Below are 26,498 nucleotides of genomic sequence, written 5' to 3' on the forward strand. Positions count from 1 at the left end.
GAGAGCGTTCCTAAAGCAGAGTGGTGGGCGTGGCTTCCAAGGGACCAGCCGGCGGGGCTCGATAAGGGGCGTGGTCTCCTGAGAAAGGGCGGGGCTCCGCCGACTGGGGCAGAGCTTCGCCGCAAGAGGCGGAGTCTCGAGGGGCGGGGCTTCCGTGGGGCGGGGCATAGGCACAGGGGGCGGAGCGTGACTGTTTGCGCTCGTACCCCTCCCCGGCCCCGGGTGTCCCCGTGACAAGGCAGCGCGGAGCCGCCGCCGGCCGGGCCCATCCCGCCGCAGCGGCCCCTGGGCCGAGCAGGGGCGAGGAGCAGAGGGAGCAGCGCCAAGCGGGGGCCAGAGCGCGGCCAGGTGAGCCCGCCGAGGCGGAGGGGGCGGGGGCTTCGCCGGGCGGGCCCCAACAGACGCTGGGGGCGTGTTTGAGTGTCAGGGTGGCGGGGGATACTCGGTCCGAGGGCGGGCGCCTGTGGCTGTTTGCGCGATCGCGCCTGCTGTCGCGGGTCTAGGGTGGGCTCTGTGCCCGTCCGGGCACCGCTCGCGGGGCTCCGGTTGTGCGGGACTGTGTGCGTGCGCGCGCGTGTTTGTGTGGAGGGGCCGCCGGCTGTGTCTGCGTATGTCGCTGGGCTGTCATTGTGCCCGCCCCGGGCGCGGGGCGCCGGCCTGCCCCGGCGCAGTCCCTCCTGCGCGGGGATGTTTTCCAAACAGGCTTCCTGCGGAGACGGGCTCTGCTGCAGCCCAAGCGGGAGGGGGAGCGCCGCCCCCACAGGCCTCCAGAGACCTGAGCGGCCCGGGGACTGCAGACTGACACCTGAGGGAGGGAGAGGGGCGCACCCGGGAGGGGTCCAGAGCCCTGTCCGCAGGGTGAGGACAAGATGGGGAGACTGAGGCAGGTGAATGGAGAGGTAGAGGTGGCCAGACAGGCGGAGGTGGGGAGGAGGGTGGGTAGAGAGGTGGCGAAAAGGACAGCGGCGGGGACAGAGAGTCATTGAGAAAACAGACAGATAGAGGCCTAGACCAGCAAAGGGGCAGAAAGATTAAGATGGATAGGTAGATTCCAAAAACCTGACAGAAGGGTTCCTCAGAGGCCCTGGGGCTGAGAGCCAAACCCAGGAACTGAATGTAAGATGAGCAGTAGGGGCCCCCAACTCCTGGGTGCTTTTCTTCCAAGCACATCCCAGACAGAGGTCCTGCCAAAAAGAAGCTTCTGGCCACCCCAAGTTGAGCCATCCCTCTGGCTCTGCCAAATATTCTGACCCTCTGATTGGGCAGCTCCTCCCTCTTGGTTCCACCCCATCCATCTCCCTTCCCTGGTATCCCAGCAACGCTGACAGTTTAGGGGAGGCAGAGGTGAAGTGGTTGCCATAGCAACAGAGTGGGTGAAAGGTCACTCTGGTCTTAGCCTAGGTGGCCTGCAGCAGGCTGGAACTGGCATTGAGGGGGGTTGGGGTGGGAGGCTGCAAAGCTCTTTTTCTCTTCTCCCACTCTGCCCAGAATGGTGCTGGAAGGAAACCCTGAAGTGGGGTCTCCCCGAACCTCAGACCTCCAGCACCCGGGGAACCAGGGCTCTTGCGTGCTCTCTTCTCCCAGTGAAGATGCACAGCCAGGGGAGGAGCCCATCAAGTATGGCGAACTCATCGTTCTGGGGTGAGCCTCCCTAGTCCGAGGGGGCGGGGCACCAGGCACCCCACAGGACAGCCAGACCAAGGGTCCCAGCTCTCCCCATTTACAGCCTTCTGCTGCTCGTCCCTCCTCACCTTCCCAGCTGAGAGACAAAGTTGACCAAGCCCACCTCAATTCACAATTGTTATTTTATCTTCCCATTTTTCATAAATTATGGAGACAACCCTGCGCATCTAAGTTTCTGAACGGAAGAAAGTAGCACCAGCTGCCTTTTATAAAACACCTCATGTGTGTAGTCTGGGATGAACTCTGGTCCTCCAGCAAAAGTGCTTGGTTCAAATCCTGGCTTTGTAAGTTGCTTAACTTCCCTGTGCCTCCATTTCCCCACTTACCAGTAGAGACGATGATAATAATAATACCTCAGAGGGCTGTTGGAAGGAACGACTGAGGTGATTTCTGTAAAGCACGTAGCACAGTGCCTGGCCTGCACCAAGTATTCTGGGAGGCAGGCGTGTGCCAAGCCCTTTCATGGACATTATTTCATTTCAATCTTCACAAAGATGCTGTGAGGAAGGAGGTGAGGAAACCAAGGCTCAGAGAGGGGAAGTGGCTGGCCCAAGGGCACACAGCTGGTAAGTGGCAGGGCTGGGATTTGGACCCAGGTCTTTCTTACTCTAGGTTTAATGCACTTCCACTAAGTGACAGCTGACCCTCGTGCTACAGATGAGGAAACTGAGGCCAGGAGAGAGGAAGCAACGTGAGCTGGTAGCTGAGTAGACCTTATCCGTTCCTGGTCTTCGCCTGACCAGGATGCTTGCCCCATGCACAGATCCCTCTCCTTCCTCCCTTCTGTACCTCCTTTTGGCCTCTCTCTGTGCCCTGAAGAGAGTATCTGATAAACTATGTTATCACTGTGATGACTATTTAGAAATAATAATGGCTACTGTTTGTTGACATGTACATGCCATGTGCTTTTATTTTTTGGTAATAGTAGTCATAGATAACATTTATCAAGGGCTTGTTAAATATATGCCAAACTGTGCCAAGCATCTTAAAATGCTTTATCTCATTTAGCTCTCATAATGAACCTGTGAGGTAGATCCTGAGAAAATTAGCCCCATTTTACAGAGGTTATAGGGCTTCCCAGGTGGCACTAGTGGTAAAGAACCAGCCTGCCAACGTGGGAGACACTAAGAGATGCGGGTTTGATTCCTGGGTCAGGAAGATCCCCTGGAGGAGGGCATGGCAACCCACTCAGTATTCTTGCCTGGAGAATCCCAGGGACAGAGGCACCTAGCAAGCTGCAGTCCACAGGGTCACACAGAGTCGAACATGACTGAAGTGACTTAGCATGCACAGAGGTTATCTGATAAGCAGAAGTGCCCAGATTTAAGTCAGGTCCATCTGAACCCTCAGGCGTGTCCTGAACTGCCCTACCCCCCATATGTGGGGAGAGCTTACAAGCGCAAAAGTGATGCCCCTCTCAGGGGTGCTTGCATTAGAAAAGCAGCCACTTAGGAAGTCCCTGGCGGTCCAGTGGTTAGGACTCCACGATTTCACTGCCGAGGACCCAGGGTTTGATCCCTGGTTGGAGAACTAAGATCGTACAAGTCACGTGGCACTGCCCGCTCCCCCCGCCCCCAAAGAAAGCAACTGCTTCATGTCCCAAAGGAAGAGCTGGAATCACAGCTGGGAATGAGGCCACTGATGAGGGAGAGCTCAGACCTAAGGCGACAGGCCCTCTTGAGAGCCATCTGTTCTCCACGGAGCAGTGAAGCCCCACGCCGGCTGGACATCAGAGCCACCCGGAGAGCACATTGAAAAATTACCCACTGACAAGCTCATCCCAAATCTACAGAATCAGAATCTCCCTCTGTGGGTCCAGAGAAGATTCTGATTCAAGTGGTCCTTGGCTGTATTTGGCAGCTATTCATCCTTTTCACTTCCTGCTGCCAAACCTGCTGTGGCTCCCCAGTGCTTATGGACTAAAGTTCAGAATGCTCTTCCTGGAGTTCAGGGCCCTCTCACCAAGTTCATTTTCCCCCACTGCACTCTCCCACCCAAGTCATCGCTCAAACCCTGCCTGCCACAGGGCCTTTGCTCAGGGTAAGCCCTCCTTACCGAGAATCTTCTGCAAAAGAGCCTGGAGTCAGACAGATGAGAGGTCAAATCTAGACTTTTCCCACTTCCTAGCCTGGGACCTCAGGCAAGTCATTTTACCTCCCTGAGCCTCAATTTGCCTCATTCATAAAATGAAAAGAAAGATAGAAAGACACTTGCCTGGCAGGACATTACACAGATTCCATTAGGTAATTAATAATGTGAAGTACCAGGAACACAGGAGGCTCCAGTTCATGGCAGCGATCAAGGTTATGACTCACCCCATCTTTGCCTTCTACAATCTGGACAAGGCTGGAAAGGAAGAAATTTGATGTGTATGAATGTGTAGAGATAGTGGCTTTGTGGGTCTACTTTTTTTTTTCTTCCTTTCTGGTTTCCAAGTAGTACTTGTGATCTAATAAATGACAGTTTGCTAAAGGTGACTCCTTTCTAGTTCTTCAAGGCCCGGTATAGGTGTCCCATCTCTTCGAAACCTGCTCCTGGGATCAGAATTCCTTTCTCCTGTCTCTAGGCCTGGGACACACTTGGCTTGTGTCTGGATCAGGGCAGGTGGCATCCAGGTTCCTCAAACAACTTAGGGCACAGAACTGGCCTGTGGTATGTCATCTGTACCACCCCAGCACCGAGTGCCTGACCAGGCATGGTCCAGGAGTCCAGAAAACACTGGTTAATTGAATGAAAACTCTTTTGAAGATCTTTTGACCACCCCCACCCCCCACTTCACTTCTCCAAGGCACCAATTTGATAGAGTAGGGTCTTCTATCTGGTAGTTCTAGGGCTTGTTTATTAAGGCAGGATCTGCCCAGAAGTTGGTGGTTCCTCCTAGTCTCTCAGGGACTCATCTGCTGTCACTCTCTGCCTGCAACCTTTTCTTCTTAACCCCCTCATCCACAGCTACAATGGGTGTCTGGCAAGTGGGGACAAGGGCCGCCGCCGAAGCCGCCTGGCGCTGAGTCGCCGGCCACACGCCAACGGAGTGAAGCCAGATGTCATTCACCACATCTCAACGCCGCTCGTCTCCAAGGCAAGCAGCTTGTCCTAGCAGACCCGGTGCCAGTCTTCCCAGTCCTACCTGCCTACAGGCCCGCCAGAGCAGGGGAACCCACGTGTCTTCACTCACGACCCTGGGAAACCAGAGCATGGGGCTGGTGGGAGACTCCTCGCAGTATGTCGTAGCTTGCAAAGTATTTCCTGGACCACTAGATCCCATCCCTTGGGAGGGAAGTGGTCAACATCATTTGAGGCGGCCAAGGCTCCGGGAGGGGACATGACAATCACACCGCAATGACAAAGGCAAAGCCTTTGGCTTCGGAGGTTTGGGGTTGTAATTTGGGCTCTGCTGTTTCCAGTCATTTGACATCTGACCGGTTTCCTTCTCTTCTCTGAGATGCAGTTCCTTCAACAGTAAAATGGGAATGATAACCATGCCTCCTTTGGGAAGCTGTAGGGATAAATAGGGGCTTTTCCAATGGCTCAGTGGTAAAGAATCTTCCAGCAATGCAGGAGACACAGAAGAGGCAGGTTCCATCCCTGGGTTGGGAAGATCCCCTGGAGAAGGAAATGGCAACCTACTCCAGCATTCTTGCCTGGGAAATCCCATGAACAGAGGAGCCTGGTGGTCTACGGTTCATGGGGTCACGAAGAGTAGGACATGACTGAGCGATGACCGTGCACACGGGGATCAAATAAGATAACCTGTGTAAAGGGCTGGCTGCAGAGTTTGCCCTCTGTAAGAGGTGGAACCACCCCTTCCCTGGGAATGGCTGCTGGATGTCAGGCTCCAGCTTCTGTCACAGAAGCGCACACTTCTCCTGGCTATATCCCCAGAGAAATGACTTTTCCTTTCTGTCCCCAGGCACTGAGCAACCGTGGCCAGCACAGCATCTCCTACACACTGTCCCGGAGCCACTCGGTCATAGTCGAGTACACACACGACGGTGACACAGATATGTTCCAGGTAGGCTCAGGTGCCCCCACAAGCCTCCTGGCCACTGGCCACCAGGCCTGGATGCTCAGCTCTGCAGGTGTCCCAGGGGGAGGCTGGCGGACCAAAGGCTGGGGGGCAGGTGCTTTGGAATCCTCAGTGCAGCGGACCACTCTTCAGACGAGGAAGCAGGATACCTGAGGGAGGGCTGTTGACTTCCCACTCACACAGCAAGTCAGTGGCTGGATCAAGGTTCACACCCAAGCCTGGACTCCCAGGCTATGGGAGACATACAGTTTAGGGGTTCAGAGTGTGGTGTGAGAGTCCTGCTGCTTGGCCTCTGCTCCCAGTTCTGTCACTTAGTAGCTGGACGACTTTGGGCAAGAGTCCCTTAACCTCTCTGGGCCTTGGTTTCCTCATCTGTAAAGTGGGGCTAATTTACAGTCCCACCTTCATTGGGAAGATTAACTGAGATCTGCACACGAACTGCTTAACATGATATATAGTAAATATTTACTCCAAATTCACTGTTTTCTACTACTATTTGAGCCTTCCCAGACTATGGGTGTCAGTTACCCTTTCACTGTTCTATCTGCAAATCAACTAGTTTTTTTTTTTGGTTAATTATTTATTTGGATGTGCCAGGTCTTAGTTGCAGCATGAGGGATCAAATTCCCTGACCAGGGATCAAACCCAGGCCTCTTGCACTGGGGAGCATGGAGGACTGGACCACTTAGCCACTGGACCACCAGGGAAGTCCTGCAGATCAGCTAGTTTTTAATTGAGTGGGGCAGTTCCCAGAACTGTGGGGGAGACAGAGAAAGAGAAACCCAAACAGCAGTGATTGGATGTGGACATCTGGGGAACTGGGGTGGCGTTATCTCCCTGTCGTTTGGTCACCCTGCCCACAGAACAGCTTCCGGGAGCCCTGGGGTGGGAAGCCCTTGGCACTGACCTTTGCACACACCATTCCTGTGCTTGCCCTCCCCTCCCTCACAGATTGGCCGCTCCACGGAGAACATGATTGACTTCGTGGTGACAGACACGTCCCCTGGGGGAGGGGCTGCCGAGGGCCCCTCTGCCCAGAGCACCATCTCCCGCTACGCCTGCCGCATCCTCTGTGACCGCCGGCCACCCTATACTGCCCGAATCTATGCCGCTGGCTTCGATGCCTCCAGCAACATCTTCCTTGGAGTGAGTGAGCCCCCCCAGGCAGGGAGCAGTGTTGCATCTGAGAGTGAGCCCAGGGGTAGGCTGGGGAGGGGCAGCCTCCAGGGGTGATGGACCAGCCTGCAGTAATCATAACCACAACCTATGCGGGGATTAGCACCCCCACTTAACAGATGAGCAAAGTGAGGCTCAGAGAGGTCAGGTGATGCCCAAGGTCATACAGTGCCAATTCCAGTCCTCTCTGGGCCACCTCTGGGCTCCACCGTACAGGGGCAGCACTCCCGGCTCGAGGCCTGCTGGGGGCCGCTCAGGGATGTGATCTGATCCCACGTGTGGTCCCAGGAGCGGGCAGCCAAATGGCGGACCCCCGACGGGCTGATGGACGGCTTAACCACCAACGGGGTCCTGGTGATGCACCCAGCAGGCGGCTTCTCTGAGGACTCAGCCCCGGGTGTCTGGCGGGAGATCTCGGTCTGTGGGAATGTGTATACTCTGAGGGACAGCCGCTCGGCACAGCAGCGGGGGAAGCTGGTAGGTGGCCTGTCCACCCTCCTCCCCATCCCCTCGTCCTTCCTGGGGCCCTCCCGATCTGCCCTGCCCCCTGCCCAAGCCAGGAGGTGATCTCTAGTCCTGCTGCACAGGGCAGCCCCCAACAGGCTCCATGTAGGGGTACATGCCATTTGCCCCACAGAGGGGACCAGACCAGCATCTCCAGGTGTAGCCCACATGCTGCCAGAGGCCCACGGGGTGATGTGAAGCAGCACGCACAGAACGTGGTACAGCCCCACGCGCTTCTGAGGATGTCAGCAGCTGAAACTCACAGCCTCTTACGAGGGTGACACTTGGCCTGTGTGTGAGCAGTTTATAGCCTGAAGTGTTGGTGGTTTTTAACGTGTCTGTCACATTCAGGCAAGATTAGCTTTATTCTTTCCCAGCAGGAAAGGGCCTTGGAGTAGTGCTAACACAGGTGATGGGGAACCTAATGTTGGGAGCTGGGAGAGTCCTAGAGAGAGATGGGGCTTGCCCAATGTCACATGGCCACGATCCTCAAAGGGGCCACATAGAGGTTTTCCTAGGTGTGAACATATGGGGCAAGGAGATGCCGAGCCTCGAGGAAAAGCATGGCTTATCTTCCCAGGGCCTCAGTTCCACTGGGAGATCTGGGGAAACGTTATTTTGTAAAATTAGGCTTGTGAGTCTCACTGGTACCCGCTACTGAGCACCTACTATGTCCCAGGCACTGTTCCAAGTTCTCACACTGATTCATGAGAACCACTTGCTACACAGGGAAGTAAAACCCATCTTGAGGACAAGGAAATTAAGACACGGAGGGGATAAGTTACTTGACCAGAGACACAGAGTTAGTAAACACTGAGGCCAGAATTCATGCCCAGACTATCTAGCGCTAGAGTCCTTGCTTTTAACCTCAGCCCTTAGGCTTTGGGCTAAGCTGGTGTTTTAACACAGGAGATTCTGCCATCAGGGAAGATGAGCTTGAGAAAATGTTTTAGAAAACTTCCATTTTGGTCCAGGCCTTGTTTTTGGCCAGTATGTGGCATGTGGGATCTTAGTTCCCCGATCAGGGCTTGAACACTCTTCAGGGGAAGCACAGAGTCTTAATCACTGCACCACCAGGGAAGACCCAGTCCAGAGTCCCGTCTTTGTGATTTGACAGATGAAGTGACCAAGGCGCAGGTTTCAATGAGAGTAAGGCATGGTGCCTGCCTGGGATTATTATTATTATATATATATTTTTTTGGCCTTGCTGCCTGGCTTGCAAGATAAGATCAAATCTTAGAAGACTTAGAAGAATCAGGGATTGAACCTACACCTGCAGCAGTGGAAGTGCAGAGCCCTAACCACTGAAAGTCCCTGCTAGTTTTTTGGGTTTTGGTTTTTGGGGGATGGTGCTTACCCAGGACCACTTTTCCTGCTGGCCCATGGGGCTTCTCAGTCTTCTCTGGTCCTCTGCCCCAGCCCTTACCCCTCTTCTGCCCCAGCCCACCCCCTCTTCTGACCCAGCTAGCCCCACGGGGTCCAGGGTGCACCCTCCAGGGAGGTTCAGGGGAATGGATGGGTGGCTTGACTGGGGTGATGGCGGCCGGATGGCTGGGGGTTCAGGAGCCCCTTGGGCACGAAGGCCCCTCTGCTGCCCCTGCAGGTGGAAAACGAGTCCAACGTGTTGCAGGACGGCTCCCTCATCGACCTGTGCGGGGCCACGCTGCTGTGGCGCACGCCGGCCGGGCTGCTGCGGGCGCCCACGCTGAAGCAGCTGGAGGCCCAGCGGCAGGAGGCGAACGCGGCGCGGCCCCAGTGTCCCGTGGGCCTCAGCACCCTGGCCTTCCCCAGCCCGGCGCGCGGCCGCACGGCACCCGACAAGCAGCAGCCCTGGGTGTACGTCCGCTGCGGCCATGTCCACGGCTACCACGGCTGGGGCTGCCGGCGAGAGCGGGGCCCCCAGGAGCGCGAATGTCCCCTCTGCCGCCTCGTGGGGCCCTACGTACCCCTGTGGCTCGGCCAGGAGGCCGGCCTCTGCCTGGACCCCGGGCCGCCCAGCCACGCCTTTGCACCCTGCGGCCACGTCTGCTCTGAGAAGACTGCCCGCTACTGGGCTCAGACGCCACTGCCCCATGGCACCCACGCGTTCCACGCCGCCTGCCCCTTTTGTGGGGCCTGGCTCACCGGCGAGCATGGCTGCGTCCGCCTCATTTTCCAGGGGCCGCTGGACTAGGCTCCCCGGGGCCCCTTGCTGCCGCGCCTGCCTGCCCGCCTGGGTCCCCCACCTCCAGGGAGCTCTGCATGTGAGACTCTACCTGCTGGCTCATCGCCACACCAGATGGACGCGTTGGGTGGGCGGTGCCTTTCCCCTCCTAACTTGGGCTCCAGAGGGGGTCCCTGGACCCCCACCCCAGACAGAATGATGAGGCTCTCAGCACCAGCTCTGTCCTGGGCTGATGGAGGGAGGCCCAGCCCTTTTGCCCCCGCTCTTATAGGGGCATCCCACATCATGCCGCCTACACTGTGCCGCTGGGGGAATGAAGGGGCCACAGGTCCCTGACCCCCAGCTTAGGCTGGCTGTGCCCTGAGCCTGCCAACCCAGTTCTAGATAATCACCCCGCCGCTGCTGCCCTGGGTTCCCCTATAAACCTGCTGCTCAGCTGCCCTCACGAATCTGCGTGTCCCGCATGCGTGCAGTGCCTCCAGCCCCGAGTGAGTGCCGGGTGGGCGGCAGGCTGGGACCGACATCTGCGGATACCCACTGGGGACTGGACTCCTTGCCAAGTGTTATCTGGGGACACAGACTTGGTTCCCTGCCTGATAGAGTTCCCAGTAACTGAACGACAGACCAATTACTGAATGACAGCATGGCTTCCTGTGTGCTAGGATCAGAGAGTCATCAGGAGTTGTGAAGCTGGTCTCACAGGTGGCTAGAAAAGTGAGACAGGCTTCACTGGAGGGGCTTAAGGGCTCTGCTTTGGTGGCCTGCTGGGAATCCCTACAGTAAAGGGGGTGCTCTAGGCAGAAAGGGGGCTCAGGGCAGGCTCAGGTGTAGGTATGCAGGGAACTGGGTGAGGGGTTCAGAGTGGCTGAAGCATGGGCTGCAGGGGGCAGAAAGAGGCTGGGACAAGAGGCTGGGGCCGTGCTGACAGGGAAGATGCTGGATGGAGGTTTGCATCCTCATTTCTGGACAGTCAGGGGTTGAGGAGAGGGAGAGGACTCGTGGTCCAGAGCGTTGGCTGTGACACAAGGGCTACTATCAACCAAATGCCCACTGCGTGCCCTGCACTGCGCTAATGGTAATAATAACTACGTTCATTAAGCACTCCCCAGTCACCAGGCTCTGCTTCTCAGAGGTTTTATTTAATTCTCACAGTAACCCAGGGAAGGAGGTGTTACCATTTCTGTTTACAGGGAGATTAAAGAACATGGTCCAAGTCACACAGTTTAGAAAGTGGTCAAGTCAGATTCTAATCCACAGCTGCCTGCCTGGCCTCAGAGCCTGCCCTCTCCTCCATGGCACTGGGCAGCTCTCCTTGGATGGGGTGGGAGGAGTTGGGAGGGCAGCCCAGGTAAGGGGAACAGCGTGGGCCAAGGTGTGGCAGGGAAAACGCTTGATGGCCAATGAGCTGGGTATGGAGGGAGCAGAAACGAATGAAGGGTGGGAATGTTGGGCTGGCATCTGGTGGGCCTTTGTTGCCATGGAGACCAAATCTGAACTGGATCCCTATTCATCCTGGCCCATTCTCACCTCCTCCTGAGAGCCCAGGCAAGCTCGGGGTGCTACTGGGGTTGCCCCAGACCTTTCCTGGGACAAGCAAGCTGGAAAGATTAGGTAGATGGAGGTTCTGGAAATATAAAATTCTGAAAAAGAGCCTCTGAGTACCAACTCGACCTGGACATAATCCCTAATAGAAGGCAGAGCCTTAGATATTCCAAGGGGAGGGACCTGCCCCCTTCCACACAGCTGGTTGGAGCCACAGATATCAGACCTGGGGCTGTTGAGAGGACAGAGGGTATTTGCTGGTGGTGAGATGAGGATGCGATCAGATTCTTGCTTCACACCGCCACAGCGGGGGAGCCCCAATAAGGATGCTGGGGTGGACATGGGAGCATTGCAACTCCTACACACACACACACACACAGCAGTAGGAATCCAACTCTTCCCAGCTCTCTGTTCTCTGTTGGGAACCAGACAGGGGAACACTTGCATGCCATTTCTATCAGGGAATCTCAGACTCTAGAAGGAGAGACAAGCAAAAGGCACAGGTGCCATAAGAGGGAGAACTCAGAGTGTTGGTGGAGGGGTCAGACGGCTCTGCCCCTTTCTAACTCTTGGAGCCTCAGTCTCTTTAACTGTTAAATGGAATAACTGTACCGCCATTACCAGGTGGTTGTGAATGTATGAAGGGCACTTGTAGCATAGGATGTACTTAATACTACTTCCTCACCTACCCCTTCTTTATCCCCATGGGAAAGAGCCAAGGCTAGGGGTGGCTATGACTCCAGTGAGTAGACTGTTGCATGTAATTCTGTGTGTGTGTGTGTGTGTGCGTGTGTGTGTGTGCATGTGCGCACATGCATGTGTTGAGCAGGTGGAGGGGACAATGTGGTGGAAGGCTGGACCCCGGTTCAGGGACACCAGAGGACTTCCTGGGTGGCCTTAGGGAAGTCAGTGAATCCATCAGCCTCTGTTTCCCCATATGTACTCTAGATTAAATTATATCCTAACTCAGGTTTTTTGCAGGAATTAAATAAGATCCTCCATGTCAAGCTGCTAGCATAGAACTTCAGGAAGTGCTCTTATTAGCTGTCTTGATGAAAATGCAGCTTGGCTGGGGGTTTCCCAGGAGTACTGGGATCTTTCCTTGGCCTGAGCTGCCCACTGGTGGCGATGGACGGCACTTCCTCCTTTATCCGTGTACATGTCAACCTCTCCCGAGTGTCAGGGAAGACTTTACACCTGTTTTAAAGACAATAAAAATTGGGGCACAGGGAAGAAGAGGGGCTATTTTCTAGGTACATAGACCAATTTATTGAGTTCCTCCCTGTCATGATCATCACCATCAGTGCCAACAGCACTGTTGTGCCAAACAGGGCCTGGGGCACCTTTTGTGAATGAGAAACTGGTGTGGGTGGTGGACACAGCTGCTCTGGGCCTAGACACAGGCGTGGCAAAAACTGGCAAGGAGGGTGTCTGGATTTCAGGGTAGACCCTCTCCTCCACACTTCTCTGCACTGCACCCGGGGGCGTCAACACTGTCAACACTTCCCTCAAGCTTACAACTTCCCTCCAGGAAAGACGGATTTTTAGCCCGGTTTTCTGACTGAGGAAGTCAAGACTCACAGAGGTAGAGAGACTCATCGAAGGACACACAGCTACCAGGCAGTGGAGGCCCGCCTCAACCTTAGATGGCCTGGCTCTGCTCCATTTCTGATATGGGACCCTCAAAATGTTCCCCACTTGGCCCAGGCCAGGTGCTAGGCACTTTCACATGCCATTCCCCCACCCATCCCATCCTCTTGTGAGTTTCTCCAGACATGCAGCCTCGGCTCTGCCCTGGGCAGCCTTTTGGGGTTGTGGTCGGCCTTCTCATCCATCCGGCACCTGACAAGCACCCCGAAACTGCCAGGCCCCTCGCCCCTTGTTCAGAAGAAACTGAGACGCGAAGATATTTAACTGCTGCCCTAGCCAGGTCCATGGCGAATCCGACAGGGTACAAGGCAGCACCTGCGGGCGTTTCTCCACGTCCCCCGCCTCCCCTCCCCCCCACCCCCGACCCGCACGGTGGGACCATCTCAGCCCCGGCTGGAGCCCGCTGGACTGTGGCCTCGACTCCCTAAACGGGAGTCTCGTCACTACCCATGGTCCTGGGTTCCTATACCCAAAACTGAAGTCGGGGGACTCAGAAATCTAACTCCAAAGGAGAGCGGGGGTCAGGACTGTGCGGGGGTTGTCGCCGGTGCTCGGTTCGTAACAGCCACGCTGCCCCGCCTGGTTTCGGGGTACCTTCTCTGCGCCGTCTGTTCGGACTAGGCCTGGGCCAGGCTGAACACGGAGGTTTCTGACCCCAGCGCGTGTACCGCCTGCGGACAAAAGGCCAAGGCCGCAGGGGCCATTCCGCTCTCCACCTCGTAGCGCCTGGGGGGCGGGGAGCCGGCTGGCCGGCTCAGAGCTTCTATTGGCTGGAGGCGATGCCCGTCCGGGCCCCGAGGCTCGGCAATTGGCTGGTGGAGGCGGAGTTGGCGGAGCCCCAATGAATGGGGGAGCCGGAAGCAGGAAGTGAGTGTGCGATCGGAGCAGCTGCTGCAGGTGAGGCGCGGCGACCGGGTTTTGGGGTCACCATGTGTTATCCTCGGGGGACAGGGCGCGTCTGGGCCGAGCTCAAGATCATTCCTTTTCTGCCCCCCATTCCAAATTAATCGCGGCCCCGAAGCCAAGGATCGCTCCGGACAGCAAAGGGTTAACGTCCCTTTCGGAACCCAGGGGCTTGTGCCATTTGGGAGCAGCTTCGGGAGTGGCGGGGGTGGTAGGAAACTCTTTCAGAGTAAGAGAGGGCGTTGTGAATACTCTGGGTTGGGAGACACCCAGGTCCTAACTAGGCAGCAAGACTATCGATAAGCTGCTTGGCGTCTCTAAGCCTCAGTCTCCCTATCTGTAAAATGAGTTTTCTCTCCGCTCTGAGCTTCTGCAGCTAGGGAGGGTCCCCTGGCTGAGCACAGGGAGAGGTCAGGGGGATAAGAGTGGGACTGATCCTGCCAGCAGTGAGAACTGAAGAGTACAGGGAAAATCTTGTACTGCTGTAGGTACCTTCTGCCGATCAGGCTGACCTTGTGACCTCATCTAATTTGCATAGCCACCCAGTGAGGTTGGGGTTATTATCAGAGGCTGTCTTCTAGAGGTAGAAAAGTAAAGCTGACTTGACATTTGGAGTCTGGGGTGAGCCAGTCTTGGAACCGGGGTCTTCCAGCTGGGACTCTGTCCTTGTGAACACAGTGGTGGGCAGAATCGAAGAACATGCAGGATAATTCTGAAGGGAAGGCTAGGAGATCAGAGAGGGAAGAGGGGTGACCACGGAGAGGGGCCTGGGAGCCCAGAGATGTGGAAGCTCGCTTTTGACCCCTCCCTTGTGTTATTAGGCAAAGCACCCCGCCTCCCTGGCCCTGGTCTCTCCATCTGTAATATTGCTGCTGCCGCCAAGTCGCTTCAGTCGTGTCCGACTCTCTGTGACCCCATAGACAGCAGCCCACCGGGCTCCCCGTCCCTGGGATTCTCCAGGCAAGAATACTGGAGTGGGTTGCCATGTCCTTCTCCAATGCATGAAAGTGAAAAGTGAAAGTGAAAAGTGAAAGTGAAGTCGCTTAGTCGTGTCCGACTCGTAGTGACCCCATGGACTTCAGCCCACCAGGCTCCTCCATCCATGGGATTCTCCTGGCAAGAGTACTGGAGTGGGGTGCCATTGCCTTCTCCAATCTGTAATACTAGGTAGTTGGATTCAGTCTTTAAGTTTGGGAGGCCACAGGCTGAATATTGCCTGCCAGAATATTGTGTAATCTTCTGGGGTGAGTCACCTAACCATCTCTGAGTCTCACTTGGCATATCTGGTGCATGGATGCAATGGGATTCCCTTCCTCATTCAGACCGTGAGCATGCAGACTCAGATGTACATGCCGTTGGTGTGGGATAAATGATGCCTGTGATCACGGTGATGGTTCTCAGCAGGGCCCATGGCGGACACCCAGTACATTCTCCCCAATGACATCGGCGTGTCAAGCCTGGACTGCCGAGAGGCCTTCCGCCTGCTGTCGTCCACAGAGCGTCTCTATGCCCACTACCTGTCACGGGCCGCCTGGTACGGAGGCCTGGCAGTGCTGCTGCAGACCTCCCCTGAGGCCCCCTACATCTATGCCCTGCTCAGCCGCCTCTTCCGTGCCCAGGATCCCGACCAGCTGCGCCAGCATGCCCTGGCCGAAGGCCTTACTGAGGAGGAATATCAGGTTAGTTCTCCCAGGCCAACTTGCATTCTGGGTGTGAGGGGCCGGGAAGCAGGGGTCCAATGGACTCTCTGTCTCTCTCTGAATTAGATCAAAGGTTTTAAACACAGGGACATCCCCTCCTGGAGTCTCAGTCTTCTCATCTACAAAGTATGCCTGAGGGTCGTCTGTACCTCTTAGGGTTGTGGCCCCCTGATGAGATAAATGATGGCTGTTATGATGATCACGAGAGCTGTGGAGTAGAGGAAACAGCTGTGGAGGTTCGGAGACGGTAGAGGAATGAGTCCAGTGTAGGAATCTGGAGGTCTGAAATCTGGACCAGATCTTCTTCTACCATGTTGCATGTCCCTGGGCAGAATGTTCTGCCTGTCATCTTGTTTTTATCTCATCTGTGGGTCTGTTGGCCAAGGAATACATGAATGCATTCTTAATGCTTTACAGCATTGCAGAAAGGCACAAGATAAAACACGAAGATCATTTTTTCTCAATGCCCAGCCCAGAGGTAACCACCAAAGATGGTGGGTATATAGCCTTTTCAGTCCTCTGTCTACACTGCATACCTGTACAAATAGAAATACACATGTGTTAGTTGCTTATTTTCTCTTTCACATATGAGATCACATTCTATAGATTCTTATGAGTTCTGCTTTTTTTCACTGAACACTATATCTTGGAGAACTTCCATGGGGTACATAGAAATCCACCTCGTTTTCTTTTATTGACTGTGAAGCATTCCATAGCTTTGTACGATGTAATCAGTTTAGTCCTTTGTATATTGATGGACATTTAGGTTGTTTGTCATTCTTACAAACAAGACAAATAAGCATCCTTAAGCATGTGTGTGACTAGGATCTATTTTTAGAAGCAGAATTGCTGGGTCAAAGGCTCTGTGCATTGACAGTTGACTAGTGTTGTTAAATCATTTTCTGAAAAAGCTTCTCCAAGAATGTATAAGGATACAGTTTCTCTATATGTAAAATAAAGGGATTAGATTGCTTATCTATGTGCTGAGGCCCAGGCTGTTTCTTCTATTTTTTGTTTGAACTTTGAGTAATCACATCCCATCTCTAGGACTTGATTTCCTCATTAAAAGAGAGAATAGCTGGGAAAGTTAATGGAAAAGTGCTACCCAAGTATTCACTGTTTACAGTGGGATTGTTTTGTTTGGAAGTAGCAGAAACCCACCTCAAATTGGCTTAAATGGGAGGGAAAAAAAATCATGACTCCCAGTTTCTGGTCTGGCATGTTGGGAGCTTAGATGTTGCCCATCTCTTCTAACAAGTAAAAAGCTGAAGAAATTGAAAAACCAACAACTCTTCTTAGATCCTTAAGAGAAGTGAGGTTCCAGAGCAAACTGCAGCCCCCAAAATTGGAGAAACAGACAGGCAGGTACAGAGAGTCACAACTTACCAGAGCAAAAACTCATGAACAGAAACCTCCATGGAACAGTGCTGGGGTAGGAAAATTGGAACTGTAATTGGTGAATTGCTAAAGGCTCAGTGTGGACAATTCTGAGAGTTGAAAACTCCAGGGGGAACTGGACATAAGGGGTCCCCACACTTTGGGGGGTTTTACCTTCAGGAGCTTCACCTGGTTCTCACAGTGAATTTCAGAGGAAAAAAATCCCTCTTGCTTCGGGCAGAGGGAGGTGAGAAGGAGCCATTTTCAAAATATGCTAGAGCATTCTGTTCTTCTTAACATGATCTGCCCTCAGGAGAAACTATTTAACCAGAACCAAACCTGTTAGGGATTTATTGGAGCCTAACTAATCTGGAAGAAGGGAAACACACAACTCTAGACAGCTCTGACCATCCGGTCCCATCTAAAAGGAGTGGGAATATGGGGCTGAGAAGAACATGTCAAGTTCAAAGTCCAGCAGGAAAGGCTCACTAAAATCATGGGACTCTAGAACACTTCCCCTGCCACCATTCCTTACCATCCCACTACTAAAGGCCTATTTAAGACAGTTCCTTTTACTCAGCACATCATGTCTGGCTATCAAGAACAAAATTGCAAAACATTCTTAAAGGCAGAAAACACAGCTTGAAGAGACAGAGCAAGTATCAGAACCAGACTCAGATACGGCAGGGATGTTGGACTCATCAGACCAGGAGTTAAAACAACTATGACTAATATTCTAAGGGCTCTAATGGATAAAGTAGACAGCATGTAGGAACAGATGGGCAGTTTGGGATTAACAAATATACAGTACTATATATAAAATAGGTAAATAACAAGGACATAGTATATAGCACAGGAAATGAGACTCAGTATCTTATAATATCCTATAATGGAAAAGAGTCTGAGAAGGAGTCTAAAAGAATGCTAGAGGTCAAAAAATATTACCAGAAAGGAAGGGCACTTTTGATGGGCTTATTAGTAGACGACACAGCAGAGGAAAGAATCTCTGAGCTTAAGGGTATCTCAATAGAAACCTCCAAAATTGAAAAGCAAAATGAAAAAAGACTGAAGAAAACAGAATAGGATATCCAAGAACCACGGGACAACTATAAGGAATATAACATATATATAGTGATAAAACCAGAAGAAGAAAAAAAAACAGAAGAAATATCTGAAATAGTAATGACAGAGAATTTCCCCAAAGTAATGTCAGATACCAAACCACAGATCCAGGAAGTTCAGAGAACACTGAATAGGATACTAAATGCAAAACAAAAAAGAAACAAACCTCCATAGAGGCATATCATGTTTAAACTACAGAAAATCAAAGAGAAAGAAAAAAATCAAAGAGAAAGAAAGAACCTAGATGGAAAAAAATATCTACAGAGGAACAAAGATAATAATTACATCTAATCTTTCAGAAATCTTGCAAGCAAGAAGAGTAGACTGAAATATTTATAGTGTCGAGATAAAAAGCCACCAATCTAGAATTGTATGCCCTGTGAAATTATCCTTTAAAGTGTAGTGGAAATAAAGACTTTCTCAGACAAACAAAAATTGAGGGAATGTGTTGCCAATAGACCTGTTTTGTAGGAAATGTTAAAAGAAGTTCTCTAGAGAGAAGGGAAATGATATAGGTCAGAAACTCAGATGTACATTAAAAAAGAAAGGAAAAGCTGTGGTGAAGTAATAAGTGAAGGTAAAATAAAAACTTTTATATTTCTTATTCTTAACTGATCTAAGAGATACATTTATCCAAAATAATAATACCAGCAATATATCCAACTATGTATGCTTATGTACAAGTGAAATGAATGACAGCAGTGATATGAGGGAGGGAAGGCAAGAATTAGGATTATTTTATTATAAATGGACCATGAAATGGACTTGGATTAGTTGTAAATGTATATTGCAAAGTCAACCACTAAAATGTCTATTGCAAAGTCAACCACTAAAAAAAGTAAAAAAAGAAGTGCAATTGATATGCTAAGAAAGAAGAGAAAATGAAATTGTATACAAGGCTAAGTTCCAACCACCAAGGTAGAATAAGAATGGACGACAGGTGCCAGCATGGTCGGGCTCTGGTGACACTCCTCTTCCGGGCTGCAGATTGCTACCTTCTCGCTGTGTTTTCACATGGTGGATCATATGAGCTAGCTATCTGGGGTCTACTTAGTAAACACATAAATCTCAGTGAGGAGGGCTATGCCGTCATTCATGATCTAATCTCCTCCCAAAGGCTCCCTCTCTTGATAGCCATCACCTTGGAGGTTAGGTTTCAGCATACTGGTTTTGGAGGGACACAAACATTCAGATCATAGCAATCAATAAACCTCTAGCTGCTGCTGCTAAGTCACTTCAGTCGTATCCGACTCTGTGCGACCCCATAGATGGCAGCCCACCGGGCTCCCCGTCCCTGGGATTCTCCAGGCAAGAACACTGGAATGGGTTGCCATTTTCTTCTCCAATGCATGAAAGTGAAAAGTGAAAGTGAAGTCGCTCAGTCCTGTTGGACTCCTAGCAACCCCATGGACTGCAGCCCACCAGGCTCCTCCATCCATGGGATTTTCCAGGCAAGAGTACTGGAGTGGGTTGCCATTGCCTTCTCCGAAACCTCTAGCTAGACTAAGATAAAAGGTGAGAGGTCACAAACTACTAGTATCAGGAATGAAAGAAGGAAAAAGAAAAAGAAATTAAAGAAGGGCTATCACTACAAATTCATGGGCAGTGAATATTCATGGGCAATATCCTTCCAATGATAATCAAAGAATACTCTAAAAAAGCTCATATGCACAAATTTGATAACCTATACGAAATGGACCAATTCCTTGAAAGACAATCTGCTAAAATACACAAGAAGAAATAGATAATCTGCAAAGCCTGTATCAAAGAAATAGAATCAATAATTAATAAACAACCTTCCAAAACAGAAAACATCAAGCCAAGATAAGTTCACTACTAGACATTTAAGGGTGACATTATACCAACTCTCTACAATCTTTCAGAAGAGAAAAGCAGAGGGAATACTTTCTAACTCATCTATGAGGCCAGTATTACCCTAACACCAAAATCAGACAAAGATTACAATGAAAGAAAACTACAGATTAATATGCCTCAAGACCATAGATGCAAAAGTCCTCAACAAAATAGTAAATTGAATCCAACAATGTATAAAAAGAATTATGCACCATGACCAAGTGGGGTTTATCCCAGCTGTGCCAATCTGGTTCAGCATTCAAAAATCAATAAATGTAAATCATCACATCAATAGACTAAAGAAGAAAAATCACACAATCATATCAATAGATGCAGAAGAAGAAGCATTTGGCATTTGACAAATTCTAAGATTGCGGGGAGAAATATCAATAACCTCAGATATGCAGATGATACCACCCTTATGGCAGAAAGTGAAGAGGAACTCAAAAGCCTCTTGATGAAAGTGAAAGTGGAGAGTGAAAAAGTTGGCTTAAAGCTCAGCATTCAGAAAACAAAGATCATGGCACCCGGTCCCACCACTTCATGGGAAATAGATGGGGAAACAGTGGAAACAGTGTCAGACTTTATTTTTCTGGGCTCCAAAATCACTACAGATGGTGACTGCAGCCATGAAATTAAAAGACGCTTACTCCTTGGAAGGAAAGTTATGACCAACCTAGATAGCATATTGAAAAGCAGAGACATTACTTTGCCAACAAAGGTTCGTCTAGTCAAGGCTATGGTTTTTCCTGTGGTCATGTACGGATGTGAGAGTTGGACTGTGAAGAAGGCTGAGCGCCGAAGAATTGATGCTTTTGAACTGTGGTGTTGGAGAAGACTCTTGAGAGTCCCTTGGACTGCAAGGAGATCCAACCAGTCCATTCTGAAGGAGATCAGCCCTGGGATTTCTTTGGAGGGAATGATGCTGAAGCTGAAACTCCAGTACTTTGGCCACCTCATGCGAAGAGTTGACTCATTGGAAAAGACTCTGATGCTGGGAGGGATTGGGGGCAGAAGGAGAAGGGGACGACAGAGGATGAGATAGCTGGATGGCATCACTGACTCGATGGACGTGAGTCTGAGTGAACTCTGGGAGTTGGTGATGGACAGGGAGGCCTGGCGTGCTGCGATTCATGGGGTCGCAAAGAGTCGGACACGACTGAGTGACTGATCTGATCTGATCTGAACACCCATTCATGATTAAAAAAAACAAATTGTAACTAGAAAACTTAGAGTTAATATCATATTTAATGGTGAAAAACTTCCCCACTAACATCAGGAATAAAGCAAGGATCTTCCTTCTCACCACTACTTTTCAATGTTGTACTGGAAATTCTACCTAAAGCAATAAGACAAGAAAAAGAAATTACAGGTATACATATTGTAAAGGAAGACATAATACTGTCTTTGTTCACAGATGACATGATTGTTTAAGTGGAAAATCTGAAAGAATCAACAAAAACTCCTAGAACACATAAGTGATTATAGCAAGGTTGCAGGATGCAAAGTTAGTACATGAAAGTCAATTGCTTTCCTGTATTCCAGCAATGAGAACATAGAATTTGAAATTAAGACACAATTCCATTTACAATAGCACCCAAAAAAGTTGAAATAGTGATAAATCTAACAATGTGTAGAAGACGTATATGCAGAAAACTATAAAACTCTGATGAAAAATATCAAAGAAGAACTAAATAAATGGAGAGAGACTCCATGTTCATGGATAGAAAGATTCAATATTGTCAAGATATCACTTCTTCCCAACTGTATCTATAAATTCAGTGCAATCCCAGTCGAAATCCCAGCAAGTTGTTTTGTGGATACCAACAAACTTATTCTAAACTTAATACGGAGAGGCAAAAGACTCAGAATAGTCAATACAATAATGAAGGAGAAGACCAAAGTTGAAGGACTAATGCTACTCTAGTTCAAGACTTACTATTAAAAAAAAAAAAGACTTACTATTAAGCTACAGTAATCAGGACAGTCTTCTGTTGGCAAAATAATAGACAATAGATCAGTGCAATAGAATAGAGAGTCTAGAAACAGACCCCCACAAATTTAGTACAAATCTTTGACAAAGAACAAAGGTAATGTAATGAAACAAATATAGTCTTTCCAATAGATGGTGCTAGAATAACTAGACATCCACATGGTAAAAAAAAAAAAAAAAATCTAGACACAGATCTTATATCCTTCACAAAAATTAACTCAAAATGAATCACAGTCTTAAATACAAAACTAAAACTCCCAGAAAATAACATAGGAGAAAATTTAGATGACCTTGGGTATGCAGTTGACTTTTTAGTTATAACACCAAGCATGATCCATGATAGAAATAATTGATAAGCTGAACTTATTAAAATTTAATTTTTCTTTTTCTTGGCCATGTTATGTGGCATGTGGGATCTTAGTTCCTCGACCAGGGATCGAACCCACGCCCTCTGCATTGGAAGCACAGAGTTTTAACCACTGGACCTCCAAAGATGTCCCTAAAATTAAAGTTTTCTGCTCTGTGTAATACACGGTCAAGAGAATGAAAAGATAAGTCATGAATGGGAGAAAATGTTTGCAAAAGATATATCTGATAAAGATGCCCTTCGGTAGCTGAGTCAATAAACAAACCGTGGTATATCAGACAATGGAACATTAGTGCTAAAAAGAAGTGAGCAATTAAGCCATGAAAAGACACGGAGAAAGTTAAATGGATATTACTGGGTGAAAGAAACCATCCCGAAAAGGGTACATACTGTATGATTCCAGCTATGTGGAAAAGGCAAAACTATGCAGCTAGTAAGAAGATGGGTAGTTGGCAGGCGCTGGGAGGGGATATAGAGCACAGAGGATTTTTCAGACACTGAAACTGCCCTGTATACTACAGAGTAGTGTATCATGTGTAATGGCAGATATGTGTCTTTATACATCTATCCAAACCCATAGAATATACAATGCCAAGAGTGGTCCCTAATGTAAACTATGATCTTTGGGTGATGAGCTGCCAAGGTACATTCCTCAATTGTAAGAAATGTACCAGACTCATGAAGAATATTAATGAGGTGGAGGCTGTGCCTGGCAGTGGGGTGGCAGGGTGTGGGGGGGAGCGCTTTGGGGTAATCTCTACTTTCCACTCAGTTTTGCTGTGAACCTAAAACTACTCTATAGAATAAAGTCTATTTTTAAAAAAGAGAATTATGGGCTCACATAATTGAAAAGTCCAGGGCTAGAGAGGCTTCAGTCATGGCTGGATTCAGAGACTCAGGGATACCATTGCGATGCAGTCTTCATCGCTCAGCTTTGCTTTCTTTTGTGACCTTAGTAGGGGAGCTCTAGGGGCTTTGGACTTGATGATTCATGGTATGAAACAGTAGCTCTTCAACCGCTGGGAAACTTCTTGGTCAGGCTCTGGCTGGCCAGCTTGAGTCTGTGCCTACCTGGAGTTGGGGAAGGGAGATTTTGCCCCATCCCAAAAGGAAGCTGAGGCCATATTATCAGAGGAAGGGAGAGTAGATTTGGAGCCTGCAAAAGCCATAGAGTCGTCAACCAAGGCCCCTCCATCCCTAACATTTTGATGCCTCTAGCGCCAGCTGCCTGTCAGATGGGGGCTAAGGACAGGCTTCCTACAGGAGGTGGTGTCTGCACTGTGCCTTCAAAGTCAGATGAGATGCAGGTGGCTGAGAGGGTGCTGATATGAAGGGAACAAAGTGGATGAGGGCTTGGGTGTATCAATATTTGGAAGCTGTTGAGGAGACCCATTTGGCTGGACCATGGGTGTATGAAGATTGGGCCATGAAAGCAGCCCAGACTGGCACCTCCTGGGATGTGGGTCCTGCCCCCTAGATCTCCCCACCTCACCCATACAGCTTCCTCTGGGGTGTTAACATCCCAGGAGGGCCCCTCCATGGGGTGGGGAGGCTGCGTTTCCTCTGACACTGCCTTCCTCCAGGCGTTCCTGGTCTATGCCGCGGGCGTCTACTCCAACATGGGCAACTACAAGTCCTTTGGCGACACCAAGTTTGTTCCCAACCTGCCCAAGGTGAGCTGAGGAGGGCTGGGGAAGGTGGGCAGTTTGGGGCTGGTGGGGTGGAGTGGGGAAAGCAGCAGATGGAGCCCCTGCAGGAGTCGGGCTTTGACCTTGTCACCACCATGCCGCACAGCCTTGGGTCAGCCACCCTCCCGGGTGCTGCAGCGACCTCCCGACCATGCTGACCATGGGACAAATGAAGGGAGGCTGTGGAAGAGTTCTGAGCACCGTTCAGTGCTGCAGAGATGGGGCTGTTGGTCACCCCTGGAGACAGTGGAGGAGAGTGGACGCAAGGAGTCCTTCTCTGGACCACAGGGCTCAGGCCCTTCTGGGGCAGACCCAGATCTTACACCAGGGCTTTCAGTCCCTACTCTGCACATGACTGGCCTGACGATCTTATTGAAATACAGCCTCTGACCCAGCCAGCTTGAGCAGGCAGGTGTGAGGTTCTGCTTTTCTCCGGCAAGGTCGATGCTGCCAGTCTGTTGACCACCCTCTGAGCCAGAAGGTCTTAGACTATGGGAGAAGAGCTTGGGGGTGGCTGGGGGGCTCCAGGAGGCAGGATGGGTGGTGCGGCCTTGGCCAGGCCAAGGACCTCCCTTCCCCTGCAGGAGAAGCTGGAACGTGTGATCCTGGGGAGTGAGGCCGCTCAGCAGCACCCGGAAGAAGTTAGGGGCCTCTGGCAGATCTGCGGGGAGCTCATGTTCTCACTGGAATCAAGGCTTCGACACCTCGGGCTGGGGAAAGAGGTGAGGCCCCAGCCACGCTAGGGGGTGGGGGGCATCGTTGAGGGGCACCTGGCCTGGAGGAAGGGCCAACGGATGGGGAGACAGCGGGCTGTCCATCATGCCTGAGGCCAAGCTTCTGTCCACGGCGGGTCACAGCGTTGTCCTCAGTAAGTGGGTTGGATGGAATGCTTTCTGAACGCCCTCCCAGTTCTGACATCCTGGGATGTTGTGTGCCAGGAGGAGGGAAGGAGAGATGAGCTGAGAGCTGAAGGGAGCTGGGGGCGGGGGGGGGGGGCGGTAGAAAGGAGGGGATCCAAGCTTCCCACATCTGGATGCTGCTTAGGAGTCGCTTGGGGTGAGGGACGCAGTGAACCTTAGGGTGGATCTGTGAGAGGCTGGCGCAGAGCTGTAGGAAGGCTGGGGATGGCCCTGTGTGTTGTTTGTGTTCCAATATTCTTCCCCTGGAAAGAGATGGAGAGGGACCTCGGAGGGTGTTAAGAGGAGGTGCAGGAAGTCTGAAGCTGGAGAGGGTGGCCAGAAAGGAATTTACCAGCTGACCCTGCAGCTCCAACCTCAGCAACAACTCCTATTTCCATTCTGCCCCTTCCCCGACAGGGCATCACCACCTATTTCTCTGGGAACTGTACCATGGAAGATGCCAAACTAGCCCAAGATTTTCTGGACTCACAGGTTTGGGGGATGGGCAGCTCGGGGTAGTGGCTTGTTGGGGTCCCCTTGGCACTGGTGGCCACTCCCTGGTCTCAGCTTGAGCCCAGAGGCACAGGCATTGGGGGTCCTTGAGGTGGAGAAGACTGAGGAACCCTTACCTAAGGGTCAGCATGAGTGCCCTGATGGAGCCACCCCCACCCCACCCCAGGCTGAAGGGCCTTGTGACAGCCTCAGGGAAGGAGGACACAGAATATCAGACCTGCTTCAACAGAGCTCTGGTATCCATGTGTCAGTTTCACCTCCCATCTCAGCCACTCAGTGATATCCCTTATCTGTGGCTTGAGGTCTGCCTCCTATAGCCCAAGTTAGCTGAGGTCATGAAGTGTCTGGCAGGTGTGATCGTATGTGCATATGTGCGTGCTCAGACAGGTCCAACTCTTTGTGACCTCGTGGACTATAGCCCGCCAGGCTCCTCTGTCCATGGAATTTTCCAGGCAAGAATACTGGAGTGGGTTGCCATTTCCTCCTCCAGGGGATCTTCCCAACCTAGAGGTCAAACCTGTGTCTCCTGTGTCTCTTGCGTTGGCAGGTAGATTCTTTACCCCCAAGCCACCTGGGAAGCTCACTGTCTGGCGCAGCACTTAGTAAAAGTGCTGTGTACTGAGTACTCAGTGTACTGAGCCGAGCAGAAGTCTGCCCTGGCCCGCCCACCCTGCTCCCTTCCCTCCCAGAAGACTCCGGCTGGTCCCCCTGAGGCCCAGCCCGCTTTGCCTCTGTGTCTTCTCCCCCGAGTGTGCCCACTCTCCCTCCCTCCCACCCCACCACCCACTCTGGATTTACTCTTCCCCAAACCCTGCCCTTTCTCTTCCAGAACCTCAGTGCCTACAACACACGGCTCTTCAAGGAGGTTGGCCAGGACGGGAAGCCGAGCTACGAGGTGCGGTTGGCTTCCGTGCTGGGCACAGGTGAGCTCACAACCCCCTTCTTTTCCCTCTTTAGTGTTCCTGGACCAGCGTGGATGGGGCAGGAACCCAGGACAGGGGTTAGCTGCCTGAATAGCCACAGGGAGTAACAACAGTCATTCTAGCTATGGTGGATGTTGATGGAGGCTTATTGGGTGCCGAGCCCTGTGCCATGCTCAGCATATGGTGAGCACCCCTAGCCCTGGAGCTGGTGGTGATGTAAAGCTAGGGGAGACCCGAGGGCAGAGGAAGGGCCCTATTTCACTGGTGAACATCACTGCAGCAAGCCTCTGATAGGAGCCGAGTGTTGGCTGTGGTCCCCATCCTCCAGGCAGTGGTGCAGAAGATAACAATTCATGTAAACAATGGAAATAGAGGCTGGACCATATGTCTCATGATGGCCTAGAGAGGAAATC

At 51.3% G+C, this 26,498-nt stretch overlaps 2 protein-coding genes across 4 annotated transcripts in view; both read left to right on the top strand.

Moving 5' to 3' along the window:
- Positions 1–265: 265 nt before the first annotated feature.
- On the top strand, positions 266–11,204 carry PELI3 (pellino E3 ubiquitin protein ligase family member 3). Of its 3 annotated transcripts, none has more exons than XM_061407064.1 (8): positions 266–348; positions 1,489–1,641; positions 2,178–2,249; positions 4,633–4,762; positions 5,594–5,695; positions 6,662–6,856; positions 7,175–7,363; positions 8,994–11,204. In XM_061407064.1, the coding sequence occupies exons 2-8, from the start codon at positions 1,490–1,492 to the stop codon at positions 9,561–9,563; spliced, it is 1,410 nt and encodes a 469-aa protein (XP_061263048.1). In that variant the 5' UTR covers positions 266–348; position 1,489; the 3' UTR covers positions 9,564–11,204. The 3 variants fall into 3 exon arrangements, with proteins under 3 accessions (XP_061263048.1, XP_061263049.1, XP_061263050.1); XM_061407065.1 differs by having other exon boundaries at positions 9,021–11,204; XM_061407066.1 differs by lacking the exon at positions 2,178–2,249.
- A 2,331-nt stretch (positions 11,205–13,535) lies between these two features.
- Positions 13,536–26,498, top strand: part of DPP3 (dipeptidyl peptidase 3) — a 31,943-nt gene continuing 18,980 nt past the window's right edge. The window contains exons 1-6 of the mRNA XM_061407061.1: positions 13,536–13,643; positions 15,054–15,328; positions 23,646–23,735; positions 24,335–24,472; positions 25,067–25,141; positions 25,992–26,085. Coding sequence (XP_061263045.1) covers positions 13,592–13,643; positions 15,054–15,328; positions 23,646–23,735; positions 24,335–24,472; positions 25,067–25,141; positions 25,992–26,085 — 724 coding nt within the window. The 5' untranslated portion in view covers positions 13,536–13,591. The remainder of the gene's footprint in view (positions 13,644–15,053; positions 15,329–23,645; positions 23,736–24,334; positions 24,473–25,066; positions 25,142–25,991; positions 26,086–26,498) is intronic.

Source organism: Bos javanicus, chromosome 29 (genome assembly GCF_032452875.1).
Source record: "Bos javanicus breed banteng chromosome 29, ARS-OSU_banteng_1.0, whole genome shotgun sequence".
NCBI lineage: Eukaryota > Metazoa > Chordata > Mammalia > Artiodactyla > Bovidae > Bos > Bos javanicus.

Excerpts from the sequence above, each read along its gene's own strand:
- PELI3 (XM_061407064.1), top strand. The coding sequence starts at position 1,490 with ATGGTGCTGGAAGGAAACCCTGAAGTGGGGTCTCCCCGAACCTCAGAC. Across the intron at positions 4,763-5,593 it reads CAACGCCGCTCGTCTCCAAG|GCACTGAGCAACCGTGGCCA; the intron begins GCAAGCAGCTTG and ends TTCTGTCCCCAG. Across the intron at positions 5,696-6,661 it reads GTGACACAGATATGTTCCAG|ATTGGCCGCTCCACGGAGAA; the intron begins GTAGGCTCAGGT and ends CCTCCCTCACAG.